Source organism: Phoxinus phoxinus, assembly GCF_949152265.1.
Source record: "Phoxinus phoxinus genome assembly, chromosome: 21".
NCBI classification, from domain to species: domain Eukaryota; kingdom Metazoa; phylum Chordata; class Actinopteri; order Cypriniformes; family Leuciscidae; genus Phoxinus; species Phoxinus phoxinus.
In genome coordinates, this window is record NC_136896.1 from 6,269,359 (window position 1) to 6,297,185 (window position 27,827).

General features: G+C 38.1%; 1 protein-coding gene across 1 annotated transcript; it reads right to left on the reverse strand.

Annotated features, from left to right (window-relative positions):
* Nucleotides 1-2,562: 2,562 nt before the first annotated feature.
* Nucleotides 2,563-27,512, reverse strand: abca5 (ATP-binding cassette, sub-family A (ABC1), member 5). Its single transcript, XM_079595964.1, has 39 exons — nt 27,317-27,512; nt 25,945-26,093; nt 22,994-23,183; nt 22,623-22,790; nt 22,331-22,428; nt 21,598-21,824; nt 21,353-21,494; nt 20,718-20,906; nt 19,991-20,138; nt 18,690-18,867; nt 18,303-18,361; nt 17,923-18,033; nt 17,611-17,786; nt 16,756-16,875; nt 16,525-16,663; nt 16,352-16,442; nt 16,126-16,265; nt 15,498-15,617; nt 15,148-15,349; nt 14,281-14,447; nt 14,042-14,169; nt 13,728-13,865; nt 13,521-13,634; nt 12,935-13,105; nt 12,705-12,818; nt 12,279-12,416; nt 12,097-12,165; nt 11,924-12,015; nt 11,051-11,174; nt 10,839-10,956; nt 10,663-10,754; nt 10,401-10,576; nt 9,518-9,593; nt 9,329-9,423; nt 9,080-9,199; nt 8,788-8,940; nt 8,555-8,634; nt 8,408-8,463; nt 2,563-5,413 (listed from the first exon to the last, which is right to left on the reverse strand). Exons 1-39 carry the CDS (start codon nt 27,327-27,329, stop codon nt 5,273-5,275), a joined length of 5,022 nt encoding a protein of 1,673 aa, XP_079452090.1. The 5' UTR covers nt 27,330-27,512; the 3' UTR covers nt 2,563-5,272.
* Between the last annotated feature and the right edge of the window lie 315 nt (nt 27,513-27,827).

Sequence of the window (27,827 nt, forward strand, 5' to 3'; positions counted from 1 at the left end):
AGAGCGAAAACTCTTTACAGAGCGAAACAAAGGGAGATAAAACACAACTCTTACATTCCAACAACGAGGTCGGAGAAAGTAATGAGGATCATTCACAGGTGTCGCCCAACATGTGTCAATCACTGAGGCAGACTGACAGCTGTCAACTCAACTTCCACAAAAATACACTTCTTCAGCTTCATTCACACTAGGACTTCAGCATCATGTTAGGGAATCATCCTGATCCTGTTGCATGGTTCATATGCAAATGAATAAGGAGACTGATGACTTTGTCAAATGTAAATGTTTTATTATATCCCAATTTACACCAGCAGTAGGCTATACATACCTGAATTTGGAGGAATTTCATATTTGAGGGGATATACACTAGTGCTTGCAATGCAGCATAAGACAAATGATTGTTAGTATAGAACATTGTAGAAAATTAGGTTTTGTTTTCGATTGGTGGAAATAAAAGTGCGCGAGCAGCTGTGTCATAATTCATGCCACCGAGTTCAAGAATGTACAAAAATAAGCCCAAGAACAGAATGCAAACATTACAGTGACGATGAGATGCTTTCACAGGATTCACACAATCTTGGGGCAGTTCCTCCTAATGAGGAAATGTGAAAAGTTTAAACTTTGTGTTTGTTTGTTTGTTTGTTTGTTTTAAACCAAGAGCAACTCTCTTGTTAGGGTCGTGCCACTCCTCGTTTTAGGACTCGTTAGGAATTTAACGTAACTTTGTAATACACAAAGAATTTGAACAGGGAAATTAAGCATTTGCGTTGTGGTTCAAGTGAAGTCAGTTCAGGTGATGAGAAACTCAGAAATTATCCGAAGCACGCCTGATGTTGTCAATCTGCATCGCAGCGGTTTAAATATATCAGAGTATTACAAAATTCTAACATGACATAATTTTACTCTTAGAATTAAGAATAAGTGTGATTCATTCAAGTGTCAAGACTAGGTCTCAGCTCCCACATTATGTAAGAGTGCTGGAGACGTATCCTAGTAGGAATAACAAGATGGCAGCAGAGAGGAGGAGAAGACTCACTTTAAAAAAAAATGATATAATGTATTGGAGTTATGTACTGTATGAATAATATGATGACAGGGTGTTAAATAAATGCTACAGGCAGTCGTAAAGTTATTCTTTAAGATTTGTAAGACATGTAATAACCTCTCCCACTAAATGCTTTTTGACTGCAGTAATGAAAGTAATAATGACATTTTTTTGGCGACTAGAAAAATGCAGCAGTGATGACTTTGGCCCTTCAGTACACAGCGAGCAGGGTTTTAAATAACACTATTGTGGCACTGACCACACCAAACAGGGCCTATATATATATAATATATCAAATATTTTACATTTTTAAATATGAAGAAAGAACAAAATATTAAAGTTAGTGAAGGTTATCTGGCCAAACTATTTGGCAAAGGCGGCAAACTACAGCTATGGTTTAGAAAAATAAAAAAGCTCACAGGAAAAAGAATACATTGAAAACAACATAATCAGTTATTACATTGTCACTGGTTCTCTCTTGTTGGTTTGCATGTGCTCATAATTTCTTAGCATGATTTTGCATGTTTCTTTCATTGCATTATCACAAATAAAACAATTGACTGAAAGCATAACTACACAATATGCTTACAAAATCTTTAACACATTATTAATAATATCTGGATAAAGGTTGAAGATGTCAATTTTGCAAGCCTTTTGGCCACTACTTTTGGTAGTTCATTGACTTTCCAACTGACGTTCAAACCATGCAGCAAAATCAAGTCACTTTTATGAGGATTTTGGGCTTCCCTGGAGTTTGTGGAGCGGTTGTTGTTTATGGACATACAACTTATGTTTGCATCATAACTATACATGAGGAGACATAGAAAAAGATTCTGTGGCATCAACAAATAATTTTAATGATTTTATAAATGCTAAATTGGTGTCGTGCTGCTGTGACCTCCCCCTTGCAGGCTCACTATTGGCTGATTCAGTGGTTGAGGGCGGCTATTTTGAGTTGATATTGTAGTCCTTACACTGTAAAAAAAAAAAAAAATGTTTTAACTTAAAAAAGCAAGTTACCTTGTTGCCTTAAAATTGAGTTCTTTGTAATTAAAAATTTGAGTTATTACAATGAATAATGGTTTAATAAACAAACTCAAAACAGTATGTTATCTTCACACATTAGTTATCGAAGTTGATTTGACAAAAGATAAAAGAGTTGTGATAAATCATGAAAATATTTGAGAATCTGTCCAAGACTTTACTGAAAGTTGCTTTTAGCTGCTTTATAAACATCTCCTACCCTTAGACAAGTCCTACTTTTTACTAAGAATTTTTTGACACTTAAGTCAAAGCTTAAGACTATTCTTCAGAACATTTCTGATAAGTTTTATACATACAGGCCCCGTATAGACTTATATATTAAGATTTCCTTGTTGTGAACAGACTAAGCAAAAACTCCTAGCATTCTTTGTGAATATGCATATCCATTAAGATCAAGACCCATTCTGGCCACCCCATCATCACTGCTAAACTCTAAACCAGACACCAAATAATTCTACAGTTCTGCACAAAATAAGGAAATAATTTCACCCTATTTATTTCAACCCTCGTGGTAATTTTTGTGGAACAAAGGGTGAAGAATAACCACTGGAGCATTAACCGTCGATCTCAATGGTGAAAAACAGGCTTAAATAAATCAAATAAAACCTTTTACACTCGTGAAATATGTGCAACTTATTCACATTCCAAAAATTTATGTCATGAATACAATTTATTTTCAAACAAAAATGTTGCATACAAATGGCAGGAAATGGGCACTAGGGGAAGAGAGTGCAAAGCGTTCTAAAAGATTATAGATTTGTGGCTACATTTTACTGCAAGACACATCTGAGATCACAAGGGAGACAACATTAATATTGCAGTTTGCAATGACACAAGTCTACATAATGCATTAATTACTCACACGCACAAGTATTCATATATTGCACTTTGGAGGAAATAAAGGTATTGGTTAAATAGATGTTAGAGAGTGTTCAATATAATCATCCCATTTTAACCCAGTCCAGCAGACTAAACTGGTCAGTGTTAAACATTACAGAAAATGGTATACATTACTGACATGACAGGCTATATTTGTGCAAAAATTACAATTATCTCCCCCTAAAAATTCACTGTCAGCCATCATTTCCAAAAAATCTGGTTCAAAGACATCGTTGTTCATTTAAAAACTGTGTGATACCTTAAATGCTACGCAAGTTGCATTGAGTGTCTCTAAAAATAGACAAGAGTTTGATTTGCTGTAAATCAAATTTAGGAAGATGAAACCGGAAAAAAATCAAATGCATATAGTCCACATAACTTGCCAACTTGGCATTGATTACAATTTTTGCGGACCGCTCCACACAACACTTTACACACCGCTTCACATTCAACTAGGGTTAAATGTCCAGAAAATTAAAAAGTACCTATATATTTCCAAACCGAGTATAATCCGAAAACGTAACCATCTACAACAGATTTGTTCAAGGGTAACCATGAAACATCTATCAAACATCTTTCAGAAGTACTTGGGAGAGAGTTCTTTATGCCAACAGCATCGCTAGGAGCTGGATAGGGAAACATCTACAGGACAAAAGGAATATCAGAAACTCACCAGAAAGATGCAGAGTGTAAACGCATGAGTTCTGAAACTAGAACACTTTCAGAGAAAAACACATTGGTGTATCATACTTCAACCAACATGAAGAGAGAGAAATGAGAACGGCAGCTCACTCTCGCCAATAAAGAATAACTGTAATTGGTAATACATTAGTTAATGCATGTTTGGTCACTAAAATGTTACAAAAACACATGGTTGGGAATTATTCCATACCAGCTACTGCATTAACTAATGCATATAACCTTATTAAATTAAAAGTACTTCCCATTAATAATGAAAAAAAAAAATCCTGTAGTTTAGACATTTTTGTATACAATTAATTTGTGAAAGGTACAGTATTCACCAATGCGGTCCTTTACACTACAGAGAAATCAATTTATGGATTTCACTTACACAAAATAGAGGTGATCGTTTAATCATTTTTGTTTAATCAACATTTTTCCAAAAGATAAAAAAAGATTAACCGTTTTAAGCAAGAACCAACCAACTTCGAATGAGCCCAAAAGTCTTCCAAATCTTTTAAAAGTGAACACTTAAACTGGATACTTTAAACTGGCTCACCATGAAACGTCAGCAAACAGCTCCACTGTACATTCAGTGCTCACAGTTCATAAAGCATTGTCGCTTTCATTTTAAAAAAACAACAACAATAAAATAAAAGACCACTCAGCAGTTTGCAACTAATCTGGAGTGCTACATGGTATGGTACGTATTGTGAGCAAGCTACTGATTTTAAACTGCTCCTATAGGAAGGCCACCTGACGACGGGATGGAAAAGGGATGACAGAGAGAAGCTCTTCATCGTCTTGATTTCAACCCACTCGATTGCTTGCTGTGATTGCTTAGCCCTGTTTTTCTTTGGAGAGCTCTGTGTGAAGGCCTGAAACACGTGCTGGTGTTTTAGAAAGGAGTCTTGGAGATCTCCCGGGTGCAGCAGAGGCAGAAGAGGCTTCATGCACCGGCAGGGCCTTTCCGACCCTAAAAAGGGTTACAAGAATCGAGAGCAGCCCACTACATGCTGGTAAATCTCAGTGTTAATGCTGCCTGAAAATTTGCACACAGCCATAATGCGATTCTCCTGTCTGAAAATTTACCTTACAACAGTACACATAGATAATTAAGTTATATAGCTGTACATACACAAGTTTATATCCCATGCTACAGACACCGAAAAGCACTGTATTGGTGTCGATGTGAGTGAGACTTTGGTACCGCTTCAATAATGTGGAACCCGCTCCATGCAACTAATTTCCAAGTGACTGAAGTAGTGTATTTTGACAACAGAATGCGAGCAAGACACACAACAATGGGTGAAAAGAAGGTATACGAAGTTCGAATTTAAAAAATAAAATATCTTCATAAAAAAAGAAAAAAAAGAACTGCCAAGTCTAGCTCGGCATCTACAGCTGACACGCGAGTTGTGTGTCAGATCATATCTGAGCAAGTGCCAGTACCAGAGCCAAAGCGAGTGTCACAGCCCACACGTATGTGTGCTAGTGGCCACTGGAGTCTCCACACTCTATTGTCCTGAGAGTCCCATCAGTTTATGGCTCTTAAGGCAAAGGACGGCACATGCGGAGTGATAGAGAGAGAGAGAGAAAAGGGCACAACACTTCAGGGTCGGCTCATAGCTGGTGTACTATGCTGTCAGCGTGATTGATGGATATAGGGCCATCTTGTCTCAGTCTCTGCCATTGAAATGTTGTGCTAAGCGATCCGACTTCCTCCTCTTCTTTCTCCTGCTCTTTAGCGAACTCCATGAAAACCTGAAAAACAGGTACACGCTTTCAAAACACAATTACAGATAAATACAACAAAAATCCTAACTATTATTTAGTATCTTTGCCTTGTTTTCTAATAAAAAAAATTCTTATATAATAAATATCTTCTCCGATGAATTTAAGACTACTTCTTTTTCCTACTTCGCTGTCATAGGCTTTCTGTGGTAGTTGGTGTTACATGGTGTTCGGCAGTACACCGATTACATTACTTGCCCACCGTTGTTTTGCTTTTTTTATAGAAATAAAAAACATTTAGTCCGGTTGGACAATGAGCGCTACAATTATAAACTGAAAGCATCTGCTCTGCTCTGCTCCATACAACAAGTTACAGAGTCGCAACAGGTGAGATGACTGACACAGGGCTCAAAGTTATTATTTAGTTTAATCAATGCCAGCTAGAGCGTATAGTCACGGGACTGACGCGGTCTTTATACATCTTGTGATAATGCGGCAGGTGTCGTTGAGGGCTGTGTCAATCAGTTTGGTATGGTGGGAGCGGCTCCAGCTTGAGCACAGGTATTTGGCTGTGGAGAAGCACAGGGCTAGGGCAGTTGTGCGGATGGTTGGTGGATCGGCACCCCATTTTGAGTTTACCAGTTTGCGCAGGATGTTATTGCGAGTGTTGATCTTGGCTTTGGTGTTCTGGATGCGAGTTTAGAAAGAGTGTCCTGTCGAGTGTGACTCCCAGGTACACGGGGTGAGGGTGGTTGGAGAGTTTGAAGCCATCCCTTCCCATTTCGCATCTCGATTTTTAAGATGTAAGCTGCATAGTTGGGTTTTTGATGGGTTGGGTTTCAGGTGGTTGTTTTTGTAGGTGGTTGTTTTTGTAGTAGGTTGTCATCTCTTGGAGGGCACTTTCCAGGACAAGCTCAATCTTCTGGAAGTTCTCCTGTTGGGTGGTGATGCAGAGGTCGTCTGCATAAATAAAGCGGCGGCATTGTGGGTGAAGTGGTTGGTCATTAGTGTAGATGAAGAGGAGGGCGGCCCCTCCTCTGCCTTGTGGTAGGCCGTTCTTTTGGGGTTTCCATTAGCTGCTCTTGTCATTTAGTTGGACAAAAAAGTGCCTGTTGTTGAGGAGGCCTTTGATGATTTGACACAGGTTGAGGTCACCAGTCATGTCAAAAAGTTTCCTAATCATGGTGCAGTGATGGACAGTATCGTAGGCAGCAGTGAGGTCTATGAAAGCTGCTCCGGTGAGGAGTTTGCAATATGTTGGGTGAGGTTCAATAGCTGCCCAGTACAGGAGCGGCCAGGACGGAAACCAGCTTGATCTTTATAAGTGGCATAAGGCGTTGGAGTAATAGCCTCTCGTAGAGCTTGTAGTTGATGCAGAAGAGTGAAATTGGTCTGTAGCTCTTTGGGGATGATGGATCCTTTCCAGGTTTGAGGACTGCGCCTGTCTTGGCCGTTCTCCATACCGATGGGATTATTTTCTCTGCCATGCATGAGTTCAGCATTTCTAGGAGCCAGGTCTTTGCTTTAGGTCCCAGGTGCTGTATCATTTCTGCTAGTACATCATCGATTCCTGCTGCTTTCCCAGGTTTCAGCGTGTTCATTTCAAGTTCTTGTGGATCGAAAGGATTGGTGAGTGCTCTGGCTGGTTGTGGGTGGTCCGGTGCCGCTGTCCAGCGGTATTATTGTGTTGATTTTATTAGAAAAGGAACTGTCCTTTCATGGTAAAAAGCAACAAACGTGTGTCACTTTTGGTTTCAACAACTAGTGATGCGCGGGTCGTCTCATAACCCGCGGACCCCGCGGGTTACCCGCGGGTCGGGTTGGGGCGGGTAAAGAAATTGTCACTTTATTTGCGGGGCGGGTTGGGGCGGGTCATTAAAAACAAAATAAAAAAATGTTAGCCTATATGAAATATTTGGGAATATATATTTTCATATTGTATTAGGTTATTTGATAAGTTTACAATATGAAGATCGCAGCAACGTATATTGCGTGATGTGCCCAGGCGAGGCGTCACGTGATGTCACGAAAGCGGCGCGCCAAACAGCTCCCACCGCCAGCTACAAAATAAGGAGAAATAAAAGTGGAGATGGAAGACGAGGTGAGGGAGATGTTGAGGTCGGGAATTTACATCATTAAAAGAAAAGAAGGTCAGGCTGCTAAATCTAATGTTTGGGACCGGTTCTCAGAAATAGTTGCAGCAGGAGACAACAGCAGTTTCGGCTACGTGATTTATGGTTCATTTCATTCATATTCATAATCGTCTGTTGTTGTCAGTTAACATGGCGATGTTTCTGCACTTTCAGGCTGTAATAAAGGCTGTTTTCATTTCCATTACAACGCATGTCTATTTTATGGTCGCGGGTGCGGTGCAGGGCGGGTTGTAAAAATAGATACAGTGGTGCGGGGCGGGCTGGGGCGGGCCAAATAATTTCATAAATGCGGACCCGCGGGTTGGAAAAAAAGCCGACCCGCGCATCACTATCAACAACAACGTAGAACTTCCGGAAAAAACAATAAAGGAAAACATGCCTTGAGCACCTCCTAGTGGTCATTATATAAAATTCAAAGGAAAAAACGATCAGAAATTGCTTAACTTAACATCCTTGACTAAAAATGTATAGAAATTATTCTGATAAAAGTGTTTTACAACATTAGTTTGGAAATGTAAAAGGTTTTTTTTCATCAGGCATTAATTTGCAGACTCATTAAAATACGCAGTTGCGGGGTCCACTAGTTTAAGCAGCAAAGGAGGCAAAACAGAGCCGAGAGAAATTAAAACAATTAAAAACAAAGGAATTAAAGAATAAGTACCAGTACCATGTGATGTGGGAGCATTTTAGTGAAGTAGTTAACCAGGACGAATCAAGTGATGTCAGTAAACTATATCTCCGCCCACACTTCATTTACCGGTGTGAAAATGACTACACTAACATTTTATTAGGATTTTTGCTTTAAAAATGTTAAATAAAAAATAAATAAAAAAATTGCTGTCTTTTTAAAGGAGATCCAATAGTGACATACTTGTTCAAGGGTTGACTGGGAGAAGTTGTACTCTTCAAAGTGAAAGTTCTGTTTAGCTGTGAAGACAAAGGTGAATGATCAAAATAGTAACTCTAAAATATTAACTCTTCACAAAACACTCTGGTTATTATGGGGTCCATTTCTTACCACTTTCCAACTGGGCAAAGGACTTGGCTAGTGACTTCACATCTTCCATTGGGATTTTATACACCATCAGAGTGGCAAAACTGCAAAGATCCAAGAAATTTATAAATAAATAAAAATAAAACAACAACTTCGAACTCCCAGATGTTTTACATTCTACTTTTGTCATACATTTGCTTGACTTTTTTTCTCCCAAGAGTCCATTTAATTTATAATCCAATGCAGAAACGTCTCACCTGTCCTGACGAGCAGCATGGGGAAATATCTTCAGTATCTCTTTGTGCAACAGTGCTACCTGCTGGAGACCCGTGAGCTCCTCCCTGAGATTAATCTCTAGGCTGTAGCCTCTCCCAAACTTCCCCTTCAAGTGCTGAATTGAGCCAATACACCTGCAGGGGACGGAATAAAATGTTACATGCTTTCTTTTCTGCTTTACTTGCTTCCTCCAAATTCTCAATATGTCTAGGTTAAAGCAAGGTAGTAGCTTGACATCATTAATTGACGCATTTATCTGTCCCAGCCTCTCACCTCAGCTGACCAGAAACCATGATGGCCACACGGTCACACACAGCCTCCGCCTCTTCCATGTAGTGGGTGGTCAAAAGAGCCCCTCGCTGTTTGTTCTTAAAGGCAGCACGGATTGCCCTCCTGGAATGAACCACTGAATGTTTATTTTTGCAGCCCTCGGTTTTATATCTACACGTTTATTAAAATATGTATCAGTATGGCACAATACAAAACTAAAACAGTGAAAAGAAATTTAGTGTAGTAAATTACCACATGCGCTGTTTTGATTTGGGATCCATCCCTGAAGATGGTTCGTCCAACAGAACTATCTGAGGATTTCCCAGCATGCTTAGTGCAAAGCACAACTAGCATGAAAAATACAAAAGAAATAAGCCTAAAGTACATGACAACATATGGTTTTCAATTTTCTATACCGAATTATAAGCGTTTTTGACTTACCTTCCTCTTTAGCCCTGCAGACAAGTTTTTTGCCTGTTTGTAAAGATGATCCTTTAGCTCTAGAGCACTCACAACACTGCAAAGACAGCCCACACAATATAAAAAAATTGCCATGTGGTCATACTGTATAATTTGTGTGATAGACAAATGGTCATATTGATAAGCAGTGACAAAATAGACCTGCCAAAGGCTGGTGAATTGAGAACATTTTTCCAGCCATAAATCGCTCTTAACGGGCTACAAAAGTAGCATTCTTTTACATTTTATTCCCTTGAATATTTGCAGCAATGGTCAGGTCACAGTCACTTGCAGCATTACACTAGATAGTCAATATATTTTTTTTAATTTGAGACACTAAAATAAAATTAAAATATTTTTTTTATATAATAATAATAATAATAATGTTGGAGCAAAGTGATTAATAATCAGAAAATATATAAAACATTTAAACCCTGGTTTGTGAGAGTAAAAAAATTCTGGAGTAAAATGTGTGAGGCCTGTAAGAATTTTTCCTTTTTAGCAAAATGATCAAAGGTGATGATCAGTGAAGACATTTAAAATGTTAAAATTTCATTGTTCATTTTAACTTTCGTTAAAGGATGAGTAATGATTTAGCTTTGCAAAATTCAGCTTTGCCATTACAGGAATTAATTTGATTTTAAATATATGAAAATAATATAATTAACAGTTACTCTAAATTGCATATTTCTTTAAAACATATTTCTTTCAAATGAAAGCAGCCTTGGTGAGCATAAGATACTTCTTTCAAAAACATTTTCAAAAATAGCTTACCAAACTCAAACCTTTGAATGGTAGAGTAAATGTAAAATGAAAATGCAAAAGTTGTGCCTCAATTGTTTAAAAAAAAAAGATGACTTTGTACCGCTTAATGATGTTTGGGATATCACGTTGATGCAGCCCCTTGATGGCAGCATAGATCTCCAGGTGCTCCTGTAGAGTGACTCTAGGCCACAGAGGGTTCACCTGAGGACAGTACCCTACATGCTCCAAGGGGTTCTCCACTGGCTGGAAGTCTGTGCCATAATCTCCCATCAGAATCTAAAAATCAGTATCAAACTATAGTCAGAACAAGCCTCATGTTCAAAATAACTCATAACCAGCAACACATTTTGAGCTGGACAAACCTGTCCAGCATTGGGTTCAGTGTCTCCAGACAGCATGTGCATGATAGTGCTCTTTCCTGCTCCATTTGGTCCCAGCAGACCCAAAACCTCACCTGAGCACAGGTCATTTTTCATAAACATCTGCTTGCTCTCTCTAACATCATTATTACAGTACAGCAAATAAAGGGAAATTCTACCTTTGCGAACACAGAAGGAGATGTTCTTAGTGGCCACTTTCCTTCTCTTGTTGAGTGAGAAGGCCTCCCTCTTGCCTTTGTACTGTTTCCTGAGGTTACTCACCACCACCACTGGTTTCTGAAAAAAAAAATATATATATATTTCTCCATATTCAAATGTTGTTAGACAACAATGTGATGTGACAAACGATTTATAGAAAAATGAGGTGTACCTCCTCACAGCACTGACAGGTCAACGCCTCCTTCACTCGAGCTTTCTCCATCTGAACATCCTCATCCTCACTCACGCTCTCCTCTGGGTTCCGCTGAGCTTTGCTCTTTGCTTGGGAGAAAATCCTTTAGAACACAGAGTTCAGAGATCAAGCTCAATTTCTTAATGATCTGGGATAGGGTTGCACCAGCCATTCATAAGGTCGCACTTAAATTAAAACAGTTCACACACTATGTGCTTAGTAACTACTGCTTATAATAATAACATGTGGTTAAAATATTTTCAGTACCAATTCTAATGCAATTAAACTTAATAGGTCATAAGCTCTGCATACAATCACTTATTCACTGAATATGACATCTACCTTTATTGATCTAATAAACAGCCTTTAAATGTGGAAGCAACATTGAAAAGTTGTGCATTGATTTTAACTTATGATTAATATTTAAATTATGTGCAATTAACATTCAAATATTTTCTACTTAAGTGCACTAGAGTTCAAAAGTTTGGGGTCAGTAAGATTTTTTTTTTAAACCAGCTCAAGAAGGCTGCATTTATTTGTAAAAGCAATAATATTGAGAGAAAAAAACAATTAAAATTATATTTGATTATATTTTAAAATGTAATTTATTCCTGTGAATGGTAGTGTAACTATATAACAATTCAGTAAAATGATTTCATAGCACATCCCTGTTTAAATGTTAATGTTCTGGAACAGTATCATGGGATATAAATAATTACATCAATATTTGTATAAAAAATTATCATGAATCAGGCAAAACATGAGCTCATAAATGTAATTCAAAACGTTACTCCTGATTGGAGGCTTTGGAAAACATTTTAATATTTAGACATTTAGTTTATGAAGTCAGACCTGCAGAGCTGGTCATTTTTCATGGTCTTCCCTCCATATCTGATCTCCAGACATCTCAGGGTGAAGAGCAGAAGGATACACTGGATGTATGGCTATGGAAACCACAACAACGATTCAGTGTAAAAGACAGCCGTATAACAGACTTTGAGAATGTAAAATCATATTTAACTTACGGCCACAACAGAGATGAAGAGGTTCTTCCACAGGAAATCATCATCATGAGGGGACTGAAGGAAGGTGGCCTAGAATGCACAACACATTTCAACATATATAAGGCTCAATCCCACTTCAGTTGATTGGCTGCATTTAATCCATGCTCTCAAACACTGAATAGATGAAGTCCTGTGAGTGTTACCATGGTAATGCAGTTAAGGCAGCCCATAAGAGGGTAAAGTGGACTGAAGAAACACAGTGCATTGTGCAGGAGACGAGCGACACCAGAATTCTCATTCACAAGAGCCAGCTGGACTATGGATGCAGAAACCACACACAACTACGGACCAAAAAAAACAACAAGAGCTTTAATACCCTCATACAGACACGTTTGAATTTGAAAGATAATTTTCAGGGTTTACACACCCCTAGAACAATGACTTCCCATGACTTTTGGAGCTAAATACTTCAAATATAATAATTAAAATATAATAAAAGGATATAATTAAAACTATTATTTATTATAGGCTTTCCCATGATTTTTTTAGTTAATTATTACAATTTCAAAATGGCCTGAGATTTCGATATTTCAGTTTTTCCATATGAATATGAAATTACTATTACTTACCATCATGGACACCACTGAGAAGAAGTCCCTATTGCTCTGGACTCTGACAAACATGAAGGACACGCAGTATGTGAAGAGAACCATGGCTGGAGCAAAGCCAATCAGACACAGAGCCTGAAAATGGCGAAAAGACCGTTACTGAGTTGTCTGCTCTGTTTTATAAGCTTCAACAACTATGTTACGAAAAGTCTAGTGGCAGCAAATCACTGTAAGGTGAAGCGTTTTCTTACCACAGACATGATGTTATGAGAGGTAAGCAGGTTTGTAGAATGAAAGGCAAACAGGGTGCTGGTCATACAGGTTAAGATGAGATAATAGAAAGGGACATCAATCGCTGCTTGACCACACCAGTACGCCGAAGGAACAAGACCAGAGATCCTCATGGTCGAGCGAGACTTCAACTGATACAAATACAGTAAAAATAGAGTGGTTACATTCAATGTATAACAACTCTGAAATATTATTGTAGGGACATTCTGAAAAAAATTAAGCTTTTACAGAACCCTCAAATTATTAAAGTGATTATGGGTAAGGGGTTGTCGGTAAGTCAGTATAAAAAAAATATTTAAAAAAATCAGTAATATTGTGAAACAGTATTATTTTTTAAAATAACTGCATTTTAAAATAGCATTTTTATAAAACAGAACGTATCCCTGTGATGGAAATGCAGAATTTATTTTAAAAAAAAATTATAAGTCTGTGTCATTTTTTTATCAGTGTAATACATCATTGCTGAATAAAAGTAAAACACTGACCCCAAACTTTAAAATAAAAAGCCAAACCATTCCTAAATGAAGTTACAACCTACATATGTACCTCTCTGTCTCTTGTGTGGTCCATTGCAAAGTAGGCTGGCATTCCAGCAGCCAGCATCCCAAGAATTACAGCCTCAATGTAAACCAGGGCGTAGGACGTCTTATCTGGGATTTGCTAAAATGCAGACAGAATACAGCTATAGACACTTGCAAGAAACCATAGTAGTGTCTGTGCAATAACTTCAGCGTATTAATGCACTGCACTTACATAGTCAAACGGTTTAGTCCATGTTCTAATGCGTCCAGTGCCGTTAAAGCCCCTGAGGAGGGCGTTACTGAGCACATTGACAGCCATGGGCAAAGAGTGCACAGTGGTACTGTTAAACGCTAAAATGTAGGTAAAATCCTGGAAAGAGAAACAGCGAGAAAAGACAGGAAGGAAAAATAAAGATTTTAAACACCAACCGTTTAAATTATTTTTCAATAGAAAAATTATTTTAGAAAAAAATCCATCCATTACTATGGAGTGTAAAAGTGTAAAGAGATTAACCAATTGTACTGATAAACAATTCTCTCACTCACCTTACCGGATCCAGTCACGTTGATGGCGGCGCTGACAGGTGCAGCAGACATGTAGTCTGGTTTTTTCATAATTTCCACTTTAATGTCCTGAGACTCCAGATTGTGGATGAACCCTGACAGGTCAGAATCTACCACAACACACATATTTCACATGTCATATCTGCATCACATCAATTTGAACAAAAACAATGCCTTGACATATCCTCAAACAAGCTTTATATGTATGAAGTGTTACTCACTGGTGGAGTTTTCCACAAGCAGACTGCTGGTGTATTTATGAGGAGCCTCGTTGCGGTGCAGCAGGTATATAGGTGAAAACAGTCTTTCAGGAGAATGAATCTGAATGTGTCCTGTGGCCATAGATAGAATCAGCATTGCACACAAGAAAACCAGGAACAGCGTCAAACTGAGCAAAAGAGAAAAGACAAAAGTGTCAAGTCACCCTTATTTGTATAGCACTTACAATACAGATTGTTCCAAAGCAGCTTCACAGTGATCAACAGGAAATAGTGTGACTATGTAGTATGTACAACTCCTGAGTTATATGGATAATTAAGATACTTTTATGGTTCATTAGCAACCTTTATTTCCCCAAGGTCCCCACCAATTGTAATAGTATGGCTTTGAGTATGGTCTAGGGTCACGTTCCATATAAATATAATGCCAAAGTTTGGGCACAGTAAGACATTTTAACGTTTTCAAAACAAATCTCTTATGCTCACCACAGGTGAATTTATTTGATCCATAATATAGTAATCACAGTAATACTGAATGGAAAATATTGAATTATAATGACAATTTAAGTGTTGTCCATTTTAAGATATTTTAAAATGTATATATTCCTGTGATGGCAAAGCTGAATTTCAGCAGCCGTTACTCCACTCTTCAGCGTCATATGATCACAGCAAAATAACTACTGAACAGTAGTTTATATTATCATTATTAATATATACACAGTCACTGGTGCATGCATATCAGCTCTACTGCAATAATTAAACAGTACAGGCTTTATTTATACACTCTAAAATACAAGAGCGTGCAATAAATGCATGCGTGTTACTGAAATGCAAACATGATCAACATAGCACTTGTTAGCATTTGCTCACTTGTATACAATAGGTTTTCTCTCTCTCTGCAGGTTGAGCATGTGCAGCCAGGCCACCGTGCTAAACTGCTGCCTCCAGAGGGCATGACCGGTTACTGCGTCCTGCCTGCTGTCTGTAAACGTCAGCAGCCTCTGGTCCGTGTCATCCAGAGAGCATGAGTCTCCCTCTTCTTCCACCTTATCCTGGTTAAACACACTGTAGTCTACCAGTGAAGGAACACACAGATAGAGTGGGTGTTATACATCTTGAGCACTTCACTATGCTGGTTCATTGTAACACTGATCCATTTTTTTTCCATTTCATTTTGAAGTGTGATGATTGGAAGCGGTTTAGGTAAATGGTTATCTTACCAGCCTGATCCACCTCTGCTTCTGCCTCTAGACGCAGGAATACATCCTCTAACGTTGTCATGGAGACGCCATAGTTAATGATACCCAGGTCAGGTCGACAGTCTAGCTCCGCAAATAGCCCTGAAATGCAACATGAGTAAAAGTCATGAGGAGTAGGAACCATAGAATTTGTTAATATGTTTAGAGTACAAATGCTTAATGAACAAGATAACTAATCACAAACATCAAAAGACTTCCTAAAAGAAAAAGTCATCATTTACTAACCCTCATGTCACTCCAAACCCACATGATATTGTCTCTTAAATGGAACAAATCAATTTCGACAAACATTCAGGTTTATACAATGAGTGAAAAACACACCTTGTGCTAGACAAAAGAAAGTAATACAGGTTTGGAATGGCATGAAGGCGAGTACATATAACTAAGCTTGAAGTAAACACTCAACTAACAATCACAGACTTAGTATAACAACAATACAGACAATAAATCTATATAAAATTAAATTAAACTGCCCCAATAAAATGCCACCACAGTCCTGGTGACAGCATGACACAATCTGTTGCTCCGCAGGGCATATGGCAGCATGGCACATAGCAGATGGTGACATGAGGGCAAATAGAAACAAGACCTGGGAAAGTGTCCATGCTCTCGAAAGGCAACGTGAATGTGAGCTCAGCCTCTTGCTGCCTTGACAACTGAGCCTTGGGAACATGATTCTTGACCAGTGATGTGATGTTGTCCACCTCACAGCCTTCAGTCACAGACATTCTACAGGAGGTTTTGAACGACAACGTTAATGTAGTAATGTCCTGGGTTACAAAAAGAAAAAAAAAAGTTCTTAACATTGAACTGACCTGAGATGGTAGCCAACCCCACATTTTGTCTTCAAGTACAAAGAGGAACCAACACATTTCAGCTGTCCTTGAGAGATGACAGCTTTACGATCTGAGAGACAGAAAACGCACAGAGGTGTGTGAGATTGCGACGGAAATGACTGATGGAAGAGAAGAAAAAATGAGAAAAGTACCTGCAAGTATATCTGCCTCATCCATGTAATGAGTGCTGAGTACAGTAACTCTGCCTGCTCTACGGCTCTTCAGTAAGGACCAAACCTGGTGCCGAGACACTGGGTCCATACCAGCCGTAGGCTCATCAAGGAGGAGGACCTGATTCATAAGCGAAAAGACAGACATCGATGGAGGGGAATAAATAAGCAAATGGATCAAGAAGTCACCGGTATAAGTGGTCAGACATTTACCTTTGGGTCTCCGAGAACTGCTATGCCCACAGAGAGCTTCCTCTTCTGGCCTCCACTCAGGTTCTTCGCCTGGGCATCCATAATCTTTTCCAAATCCAGATCCTTTAGAACCTTCCTCACCTTAAAACGAGAGATAATTGAAACCAGAAATTACACCAAAACACAAAGATTACACAAACTGGATGGAGCTGGATTTATTGCTTTTTTTTAATGCACATGCACATTTTATGAATATTATTCAAAGGTTTGAGGTCAGTAAGATTTTGTTGTTGTTGAAAAACGTATACTTTTGTTCAGTAAGCCTGTATTAAATTGTTGAAAACTGTCTTAACTCTCACTTTTGATCATTGATGCGCAAATTAGCATATTATAAATAATTCTGAAGAATCATGTGACACTGAAAACTGGAGTAATGATGCTGAAAATTTTGTTTGCCATCACAAGAATTATAAATATATATTAAAATAGAAAACAGTTATTTTAAATTGTAATAATATTATACATTTACATACTGGTGTTTTACTGCATTTTTGATGGGTAAAAAATTACACAAATTTTTTTTGTAGCCTCGGTTAGCACAAGAGACTTCTTTCAAAAAAACATTTTTTAAAGTCGTACTGACCCCAAACTATTGAACGGTAACAGTACCTATGGAGAAAAACAATGGAAAAAAAATACTTCTAGAACTAAGTACACTGAAAAGAGTATGGTCACTGTTTCACTCTATAATGAACGTAGTTTAATATGCAGGGTGGAGTTGATGTCAAATCAGTTCTCTTGGTGCATGGTTTGCTTTTGAATTTCCCATACAACATGAAGTCAGCTGATGTCTCTAGATCCACTGGGAGTTCCTACCTCACCGTCAATATCAGAGGGCAGGATCCCTTTGATGGCAGCAAAGATCCTCAGGTGTTCCTCTACAGTGAGGACATCAAAGATGATGTTGAACTGGGGGCATATACCAACCAGCTGTTTCATCTCGGCCCCCTCTGCGATCTCGGCCACTGGAGAGCCATAGATGGTTGCTGTGCCTATGCGTAAAACACACAATAACAGAGTGTGTGGAAGCAGTACAACATTTTATCTTTTCCAGGTACTCAGGTAGAGGTAAATGCGTGTATAAAAAAGTGACTTTCGAAACTAGCATCCATGCATCACATGTCTGACCTTCTGTAGGGGGACAGATGCCACACAGGATGTTCATGAGGGTGGATTTTCCTGCTCCACTGTGACCCAGCAGGGCTGTGATCTGACCCTCATAGATGTCAAAAGTCAAACCTTTAGATCAAAAGTAGAACACAAAACATACACCTATACATCAGAACCAGAAGTCTCCTGTCATAATACAACTAGTACCAATAAAGTGTACTATGAGATTTAGTACAATAAAAGTATAATGGATTGCAAATGGCATTTGGTCTTGACTTAGCATTTTACCTGCAGCATACAAGAAGCAATTTAGTCCTAAAATCCATACCGTAAATACTGACCAAGTGTAAAAGTGTGACCAGAAGTGTCACGATTTGAACACAGGTGGGAAGTCTCACCTCTCAAAGCCTCCACTTTGGTGTCTTTCTCTCTGTAGATTTTACGGATATTACAGATCCTAACAAGAGTAAAAATATAAACACAGAAAGCATGTGATGGATATTAAATGGTCATTCTGGCTGCAAGCCAGCTCTCTTCAAGTCCAAATCTATTCTAAGGATTTTGAAGGCTTTGAAGGATTTAAACATCAGCTCTAAAAACATTGCTCCCTTTCCCAAACTGCTCCCTAAATCACTTCGCTGGTCTGATTTCAGAATACCAAGGTTTAACATATTTACAAAAAAAACAACAACATTCATAATAAAAAATAAAAAAATATATATACACGTCCACCAACACTGACTGGCCGTTGTAGTTTCTAGATAAAAAATAAATAAATAGCGTACCTGATAACATCTTTGCCTCTAAACTCAGGAGAAACCACCTCCACTGATTCATCAGTCACAGGGGTTCCGTTCACCTCGCCCTCGTACACAGAGCTCACCTCCACATAACGCTTCCTCCGCTTTGACCAATAGGATGGCTTTAGGAAGTACAGCACTGAGCGTCTTGTGCCAAACTCGCCTGAAGGAAGAAATGGTCATGTAAGTGAGAAGCTCACAAAATGCCTCCATCTCAGTAAAATGATGACTAACACAATATTTGTGTGCGCATTCTTTAGTGTAGCCACACAATGTATGAATTTTATGTTGTGGGATTTGCAAAATGCAAAAAAACGAAATAAAATACTTTATGGAGCTGCACTAACTGGACAGTAAACAAACAAGCTTCTTGTTTTTTTTATGCTGAGCTACTTAATTTGCAATGGTATAAATTGGCATACGTTGTCTGAATATAAACAATGTTAAGGCCTGGAACTCTAAAAAAGATTATCTTTTTGTTTTTTGTTTTTCTTCTTGGATCCTGAAATCTGTACTCGACCCGAATTGACCTGAATCACTTCTTACCCGAACCCGACGTGTATAAATAAATAAATAAAAAAAGAAAAGAAAAACTCGACCCAAGACACATCCGATAAAATTAGACCCAAGACCGATGTCAATTCCTTTTCGAACCATACTGGACACGAATATAAAATGCAGTGATGTGTGTACGATTGTGAGACTACTTTTTCAATCGGGAATGACACAGACCAAAATCAGAGACAACAATAAGAAACACGGCATCTTCCCACCTTATTTGTAATCTTCATAACATTAATTAGCTACTTTTTTTAACCCAAGTGACCAGATAACGTAGCATATAGCCAAATTTGTGTATGCCAAAAATGTAGGAGAATGTTTTCTGTGGATTTTCACAAATTGTTTTGTTTGAGGAAAAACAAAAATATATAGACATGGTTTAATTTTAGATAATTTTATTTAGTTGATTAGATTGGCCTGCATTTAGATAGTTTTCTGTAATCGGTCTGGCAACAGTACATCAGTTTTTTCTGCTTGGGCAAGCACCTTGGAGAAGATAAACCGCTCATAAGCATTATGTTTAATCTCAAATGACAAGAAAATGTATACGGTATATATGTTATTATTAAGACGAAATCTACACACTCATCCTTTCTAATGGGTCGGATTTTGCAGAGTGCAGTTTATGTGGAGCGCGCCGTCAGGTCGGACCTCGGATTTTTGGAATCCAAGTGGACCCGTGAAGACCCCCAGTTTATGCAAAACGCTTTGACTCTAGTTGTCACCTGGTAGCACTTGGTCCAGGTAAATGGCTATAAGTAGGTAGAGAATGCAGTCCAAGAACAGCATGACCATGGGAACATAGAGGGGGTGAGGACCAATGCCCAGAGTGGAGAACACTGCGCCGTCCCCTTGAGCTTCCAGATACACCACCTACACACAAAAATAGTGCCATTATTAACCATTTGTATATATACATAATACACACATACATATATATATATATATACACTATTAAAATTATAATTAAAGCTGCATTTAATTGATCAAAATACAGTAAATACAGTATAATTGTGAAACATTAAAATTTAAAACCACTGCTTTCCATTTTAATTAATTTTTTTAAATATAAGCTAAATTGTCAGCAGCCATATCCCAATCAAATGTCTTCAATGTCAAATTCTCCTTTAGAAATCATTCTAATGAGCAGATTTGGTTGGCAAGAAACAGTGGAAAACTGTTTTTAAAAGAATTCAAGATTTTATGAACTAAATAACAGCATATATTTGAAATGTAACATTATAAATGTCTTTGTCACTTTAGATCAATTTAATGCTTCCTTACAGAATAGTATTACTTTGTTTGAAAAAAATAAATAAAATAAGATATACACAGGGTATATCATACACATACACATACACACTGTTCTCATAAGCATTTCTTGGCAAACGGTCCTATAACCTAGGAGATCGCTGTTATACAATGGAGCATGTTTGTGTAAAAGTGTGTTACCTGGGCAATGCCGATAGAGAAGGCGCTGGGGGACAGAAGGCAGAGGAGCCACACAGCTGACTGGGGGAAATCTCTCATCAGTACAGTGAAAAGAGACAGACATCCAAACACCACAGTGAGCATGGAGCCCACTGTACTCGCAAACTTGGGCTTCTTAAACAAAGGGGTCAACATGAAGGAGAAGAAAATCTGTGGGATTGAGAAGTAGAAGAAAGAAAAAAAAAGTCAACATGAACTAAAATTTAACATTCCTTATTGTGTTCAGTGCATGTCCTCATATAATTTAACCCCTAATCAGTCACATAAATGATATGGCATAAAATGGCATATTTACATAAATATATTCAAGCTTAAATGAAGTGATTTGCATTTTGTCAGATATTTTTCCAGTACAGTAACACCCCTCTGACGCAAAAGAAAACCAACACAGCTAAAAGCAATTTAGCCTTGGAAAACGAAAATTAATAACATTATGAAGTTGAAGATGAGCCCATCATTAACATGGCTACTCTCACTTTGGGAGGAAATTGAGACATGAGGCCAAATGAGTGCACACCCATTTAAAATGCTTTGCACTCTCTAAAGTCGCTATTGTTCAGACCGTCACTGGATGTGTAAGGGTTGCTAGGACTCACAGAGGATATTCCATAGAGGAAAATGAGGAGGAAGATGACAAAGAAGTTGCTGTTGGAGAACAGGGGCGTGCAGGTTGCTATAACAGCCATGAGAATGGACATGGTCGTCACTAGTGCGGCATAGAGAAGGCCCCATGAAAGCCTAAAGAAAACAAAAGAGAACTTAAACTGACCATTTTTACAATATTTAAACTAGCTATGAATTACGATTATTTCATTTCAGGTTCTGCAGTAGACACACTTACCAAAAGGCAGAGTCATACAGTCCCATCATGCTCATGGTGTCTTTCAGCCGCTGCTCTTTTTCAGCAGCCACATTGACAATGAGGAAGGACACAAAGGGTGTAAATGCCAGCACTAGGTAGATGGAGATCAGGGCGTGAGGGAACTTCTGGACCTCCACTGAACCTGGATGTCCCATCATCACTGCACGCACTTTTAATTCATTCCAAACCGGGCGTTTGGTCTTCAACTGCAGAAGAATGGAGCAATTATTATTGAATGGTCTCAAAAAAGCTCATCAGGGACCTTATAATTCATCCTATAACTTTCTATTCATTAAAGAATCCTGAAAAAAGGTTTCCACATTGATAATAATAAAAATATATATTTCTTGAGCACCAAATCAGCATATTGGAATGATTTCTGAAGTTTCGTGGGACTGGAGTGATGGCTGTTAAAAATTCAGCTTTGCCATCACAGGAATAAATTATATTTTCAAATATATTAAAATAGAAAACAGTTCTTACAGATTGTAAAAATATTTCACAACATTACAGTTTTACTGTATTTTTGATCAAATAAATACAGCCTGGGTGAAAAAATAAAAAATAAAAAAAAAATCCTCCAACACGACCGCTCAAAACTCAACTTTTAAACAGTGGCGTACGGTTATCCCAGACTTCAGCAGGCACATACTGCTTATTATAGCTACAATGCTTAAATACCAATACATTATTCATCCATGTAATTTCAAACCTGTATAATGGCAGCATCAATGAGAGACTGCAGCCGTACGAATCCAGAATACCAGTAGTTGGCAGCACGGCAGTTGACATAGTTTGTGTAACAGCTTGCTGTGGACCAGAGAAAGAAAAAAATACCAGTCATAAGTGTTATTTCTTCAACAGTGTCTTCAATACAGATTAAAATGGTAATAAACTGAATGTCATTCGCATCAAAAAGCAAGTCGCCATTTAACCAAAGCAGCAGCTAAATATGGTGCCATTGATGCTATGGATTTATGTCATCAGTGTTAGGGGATTCTCACTTATGGATTCAGTGAAGTCACTAGGCAGAGGAAGCTGGTTGTATGGGAACCGCAGGCGGTACGACATTGAATCCAAGAAGACCACCCCCACGTAGCCATCAGGTTCATAGAGACTGGCATTCTCCAAGTCTTCCTCAGTGGAGAACAGATCTAATCGCTCATTCATAGCTGAGGAATCAACACCAAGAAACAAATCAAAACAAATGTTCACAGTAAGTGTCCTACTTTACTATCAGAGTCAACGCTGCTTCATCATAAATTAGCAAAGCATTCAATAACATACCAAATATACCATGCAATGCTAGTTAGAGGTTTGCTTAAAGTTAGGCTTTTAAACGATTTTTAAAGAAAGACCAATACATGTGCCTTACGCAGTTCCCGTGCAACCTCTTCCATGATGTAATTGGTGACATTGTTGATGGGGGTGTAGCCAAGAGCTTTGATTGCCATGTCCCGTTCATACTCCAGCTCCTTAGTGCCGATACTGCCGTATGAGACATGAGGGTTGAGGGTGCTGATGAGGATCAGGAGGCCCAGGAGCAGCAAAGGCAAGATCAGCTCCTGCAAAGAGAGAAGAGGAACACTTCAAATTTGACAGGGAATTGTGGCAGTTAAAATACTGTTCTAAAAATAACAATTAATTATGAATACTAATAAAAATTATAAATTGTATAGAATTTACCATTTAATACTGTAAATACTAATAATATTAATAAAACGAGGTAATGAAATAAATATCCTACAAAATATTTTTAAACTGTACAGTAAATACCTGATGTAAACTTAAATTAAAAGAGGTAATTCAGAAAAAAAAAGAGGTAAATCCATACAGTAATGGTCTCTAAGCAACAGCTCTTGATTTACTGGCTTGGAGGTCATAAATACATGAGCACCAGCGAGGGATCATCCCTCTGGGTTCATTTGCTAGACCATGACATGAGTTTAGCTTTTAATGTGCCTGGAGGGCGCTCACTACAATGTTTGTTGCAAAAGGTCATGGTAATTTCATTTTAAGACCACACTGAAAAAAGTCATTGATTTCATGATTGCATGTCTCCCCGGAATTCTGGATTCTGGTGGGGGAAAAAATGGGCTATTACCTCCCTTGAAACAGATTTTTTGAAACAGACTATTATAAATCTGTTTTTGCACATTTACACAACAATTCAACAGCAAAAAAAAAAAAAAAAAAAAAAATCTTTTGATTAATTAAAAAATCCTGACAAAATGCATCACAGCTCCTACTAAACTAAAAGTAGCGCAACTGCAACATTGCTAATGTTACTTGAGCAACAAATCAGCATATTATAATGATTTTCAAAGGATCATGTGACACTAAGGACAAGAGTAATGGTGCTGAAAATTCAGCTATGATTAGGGGTTTGCACATGACATCACCGTCGGTCGGAGTGACTGCGGTTACGCCCACTGAGTGGCAGCACTGGTTTTCAGTGTGAATGCTGCGAAAATCACAAAACACATCAAAAATCGGAAAGAGCTTTACGATTGACTGTGCAAACAGATTTGACAAGAAATCTGAGGTATATTTTTACAGGCTGCCGAAAGCTACAGAAACGGTATCGCTGCAATTCACAGAAACAACTGGACTCTTATCTTTTTGTCAATATGTTGAATTTCGGGGTAAAAATCACACCCTATGTATTGTATTGACATTGACAACTCATCAATGAAATATTTATCATCTTATATTCTGCATATATGGATGTTTTTAAATAAACTGACAGAAACTAAACTAGTTTTAGGGCTGGATGAGTCAATATGAGGGTATAACATTGATAAGTGATCACCCGGATTTAGGCCTACCTATATTGTATTTATAATTTATATAAATCGTTCACAGGCAAATGTGCTTGATGAATTTCCCCGTCGTCGAAATCCGGCACATATAAATGTCATTCCTGGCTGCATGTCTATATCCATGGATCACTGGATCTATGATAAGTTACACTATCGAGTCCAATCTTTAGTTTAAACTGATATAATCTTTCGATTTACTCGCGTTTTCGCAGTTTCCCCAATGAAATCCAGTCATGCAGCAGCTCATTTGACACTCAAGCCCCGGCTGAGGGGGGCGTGATCCGGCAGGAAAGTGACGTCAATGTATACCCTTTACTTTACTGTAAAAAACAAGCAGACTTGGTGAGGAGATTTCCTTCAAAAACCATTCAAAAAAAGCCTAAACGTTTGAATAATAGTATTGTATTACTATTAATTGTATTGAATAATCCGTGTCTGATACAGGTTGTGTCCCATAGTGGTAAATCACTAACACCTATACTGACTGAATATGTTTGACCTACATGCATGAAGCCCACTACACCCAATAACTCCACAACTTCAGCATCTCCAACCTCCAGAAAAAATCAATACGGAGATGACACTTACTGGAAAAAAGCCAACCATGACTACTGCATATCAATTAAGTTTGTTCCCTTTCTAACCGCTTTCATAATGGATCATGACAAGCTTCCCTTTACGAAGTCGGTTTAAAAGTATTAATGACGGCATGAACTATGGCAGAACACCAATCCATTAACAGCCTTTTAATTCTGAAAGGCTCTTATGTGGCCCTTCACAAAACAACCAGAAGCAGAGAGGCATTAAAAATACATTTAAGAAAGTTACCTTACATAAAACAAACATACATGACCACATGAACAGAAGAAAATGGGGAAAGAAGTTGGATTTATGATGGATGATGGATTTTTCCTTTGCACTTTCCGGATCAAAACAGAGAATCAAAATCCTGCTGGGTTGTAAAGAGTCAAAGGATGTGGATAGAAGAGGATTTCATCCAGATGGAGCGGATTTTATAAAGCAGCCTGGGTAATTGAAATTTTAGATTGCTCATTTAGCAGATGCTTATGAAATGTACATTCACTTAGTAAAGGACAAATCCTCCTGAAGTAAAATGATACATGATAGTCTTTTCTCCCCTTTTGTGACATATCCGAATAAAACGGCTGCCCGAACAAGAACAAATGTAGGGAAGGACTTGATTTTGTCCATTGGGAATAGATGTTTGCTACTGCTGTGATGTCCTTTGAGTGAAGGAGAGCAAGTTATTTTGACAAGGCTATGCACTGATAAATCATTTATAATAAATACTGTAATATTCAATACAAAAAAAAAAAATTGTCAGTTGATTTCAATTTGACTTCAAGCACTCCTTGAGAAGCATTTACTGAAGGAGATCTATACCAGCGCACAGAGTAGACGACGTGCAAATGCTTTAATAGTGCAGCAGATTTGCACCTACAGGAAGGGAAAAGAAAGCGTGTGAGTGGCAGATGAACGGCACCTGGAGACTCTGTTGTTTGGTCCTCCATTTGATCAGCAGGTTTTTGTAGAGCAGGCTCCTCGTCTGATGCCAGACTCCGGCATCTCTTCTGGTTATGGGCTGCATTCTTCCAGCATGCTTCAGCTGACTGGCACATGGATCAGACACAGCTGCAAAACAAAACCGAACCTTCTCATTCCAAACCAACAAATGGGCTTGAAGTTTTGCTTTAGAATTGTCTGCCCAAATTCAGGGTGTTTCTGATATTATAGCATGTGAGAAATTATGCTGTAAACCTCTGACCTTTTTTAAACCATCCCATCATCCCATATTTTACTCCATACTATTTGAGATGCAGTGTATTATCCAAGATATTAACATTTTTCTAATGAATCAGTGCAACCATTTGTGTGTCTCTAAAAAAAAACATCCAACAACATTAAACCACTGCACTGTCTATTTAACATGAAAACAAGTTTCACTTTTACTGTAACTTCGTGGAGTACGATTTTCATATATGAACACTTATATGTTGAATGCTTTTTACTTAACAGCCATTCATTCTAATGCGAGAACTAGCATTTCAAGTCTTACCAGTACAGTAGCTCAAACGTTTTTCAGATAAAAATAGATTACAGCAGCATAATAACTGATCTTTCATTAATAAACAATAGAAAAAAAAGAAAAAGATTAAAAATGAAGTAGAAAGTGACCAATAATGAATAGCATGAATTGCATTGGATATCATACTTTATTTTATGACTATTCATATTTACTCAAATAAACCTGTAACTCAAAAACTGTACACAATGAATGTTCTGGGGTTAATTTAAAATTCCACCACTGGTATCAGAATAAATTGTTTCATATTTCAGAATATCTGAATACTTATTCACTTTTTATAGTTGTTCCCCAAAAGACAAAACTATGACATGGTGTTATATTTAACGTTAATATCAAACATAGCTTGTTTGCAGTTTACCCATGTTAAGACTGATGACACCTTGTGAAATGGGAGTGCAAATGTAACTGCAGATAATAACGACTAAAAGCGTGCAAAGTGCACTAATGTGTGGTTACCAAGAACACCAAAAAGTCAGTAATTTCTATAACGTTACTAAAAAAAAAAGATACTGCGCGTGCATCTCTGACATGTTGCGCGTGCTCGCGCGGTGCAGGTCAATAACGCCTGGGCTGGGCTTTCCCCCTTCACCTTTTCTTTAATACAGATAACACAGGGTTTCCTCTAGTGAATATGACATATTAGAGTCAAATGTGCAAGATGTCGATAACATAATGAGTTTTGCTCGCTGCTCCCGGTGTGTAAACACTGACAGCTAACGCTAACCGGCTAACAGCTTTCCCTCAAGCTTAAACAAGGAAGTACACTTACGTATGCAATACATTAATCCATGTCTTGTCTTTCCTTTCCTCCGGATTCGCTTTGTCGTTTCCAAATAAATAACCTTTAGGAAATAAATAAAAAAAGAGAAGAGATCCAAGGCGGCGTTGTCAACACTACTTGCGCCTCTGCTCTGCTGCCAGCTGGACCGACACCGACCAGTCACTCAGCCAATCAGCGCAGACCTACAAGTTCCGAGACTCATGATTTGATTTGAGTCCAACAAACCAATCACGAACCTCAGAACTTGTTGGACTGCGCTGATTGGTTTTGGGGTTTATGATTGCCATCATTGTCTACCTTTGACCTACAGGTCTTAGTTGTTGAGGAATTTATTAATGTGGCCTTGAATACTATATTATATTATATTATATGTGCTCAATAGTTAATTATTTATTTATTACATTTTCTAAATAGCTGTATGCTCAATTGAGATGAAAATCCTTTGCACCTGAAGATGCAATGCCTACTGTGCTAGATATTTTGCTATGCTTGCATTGTT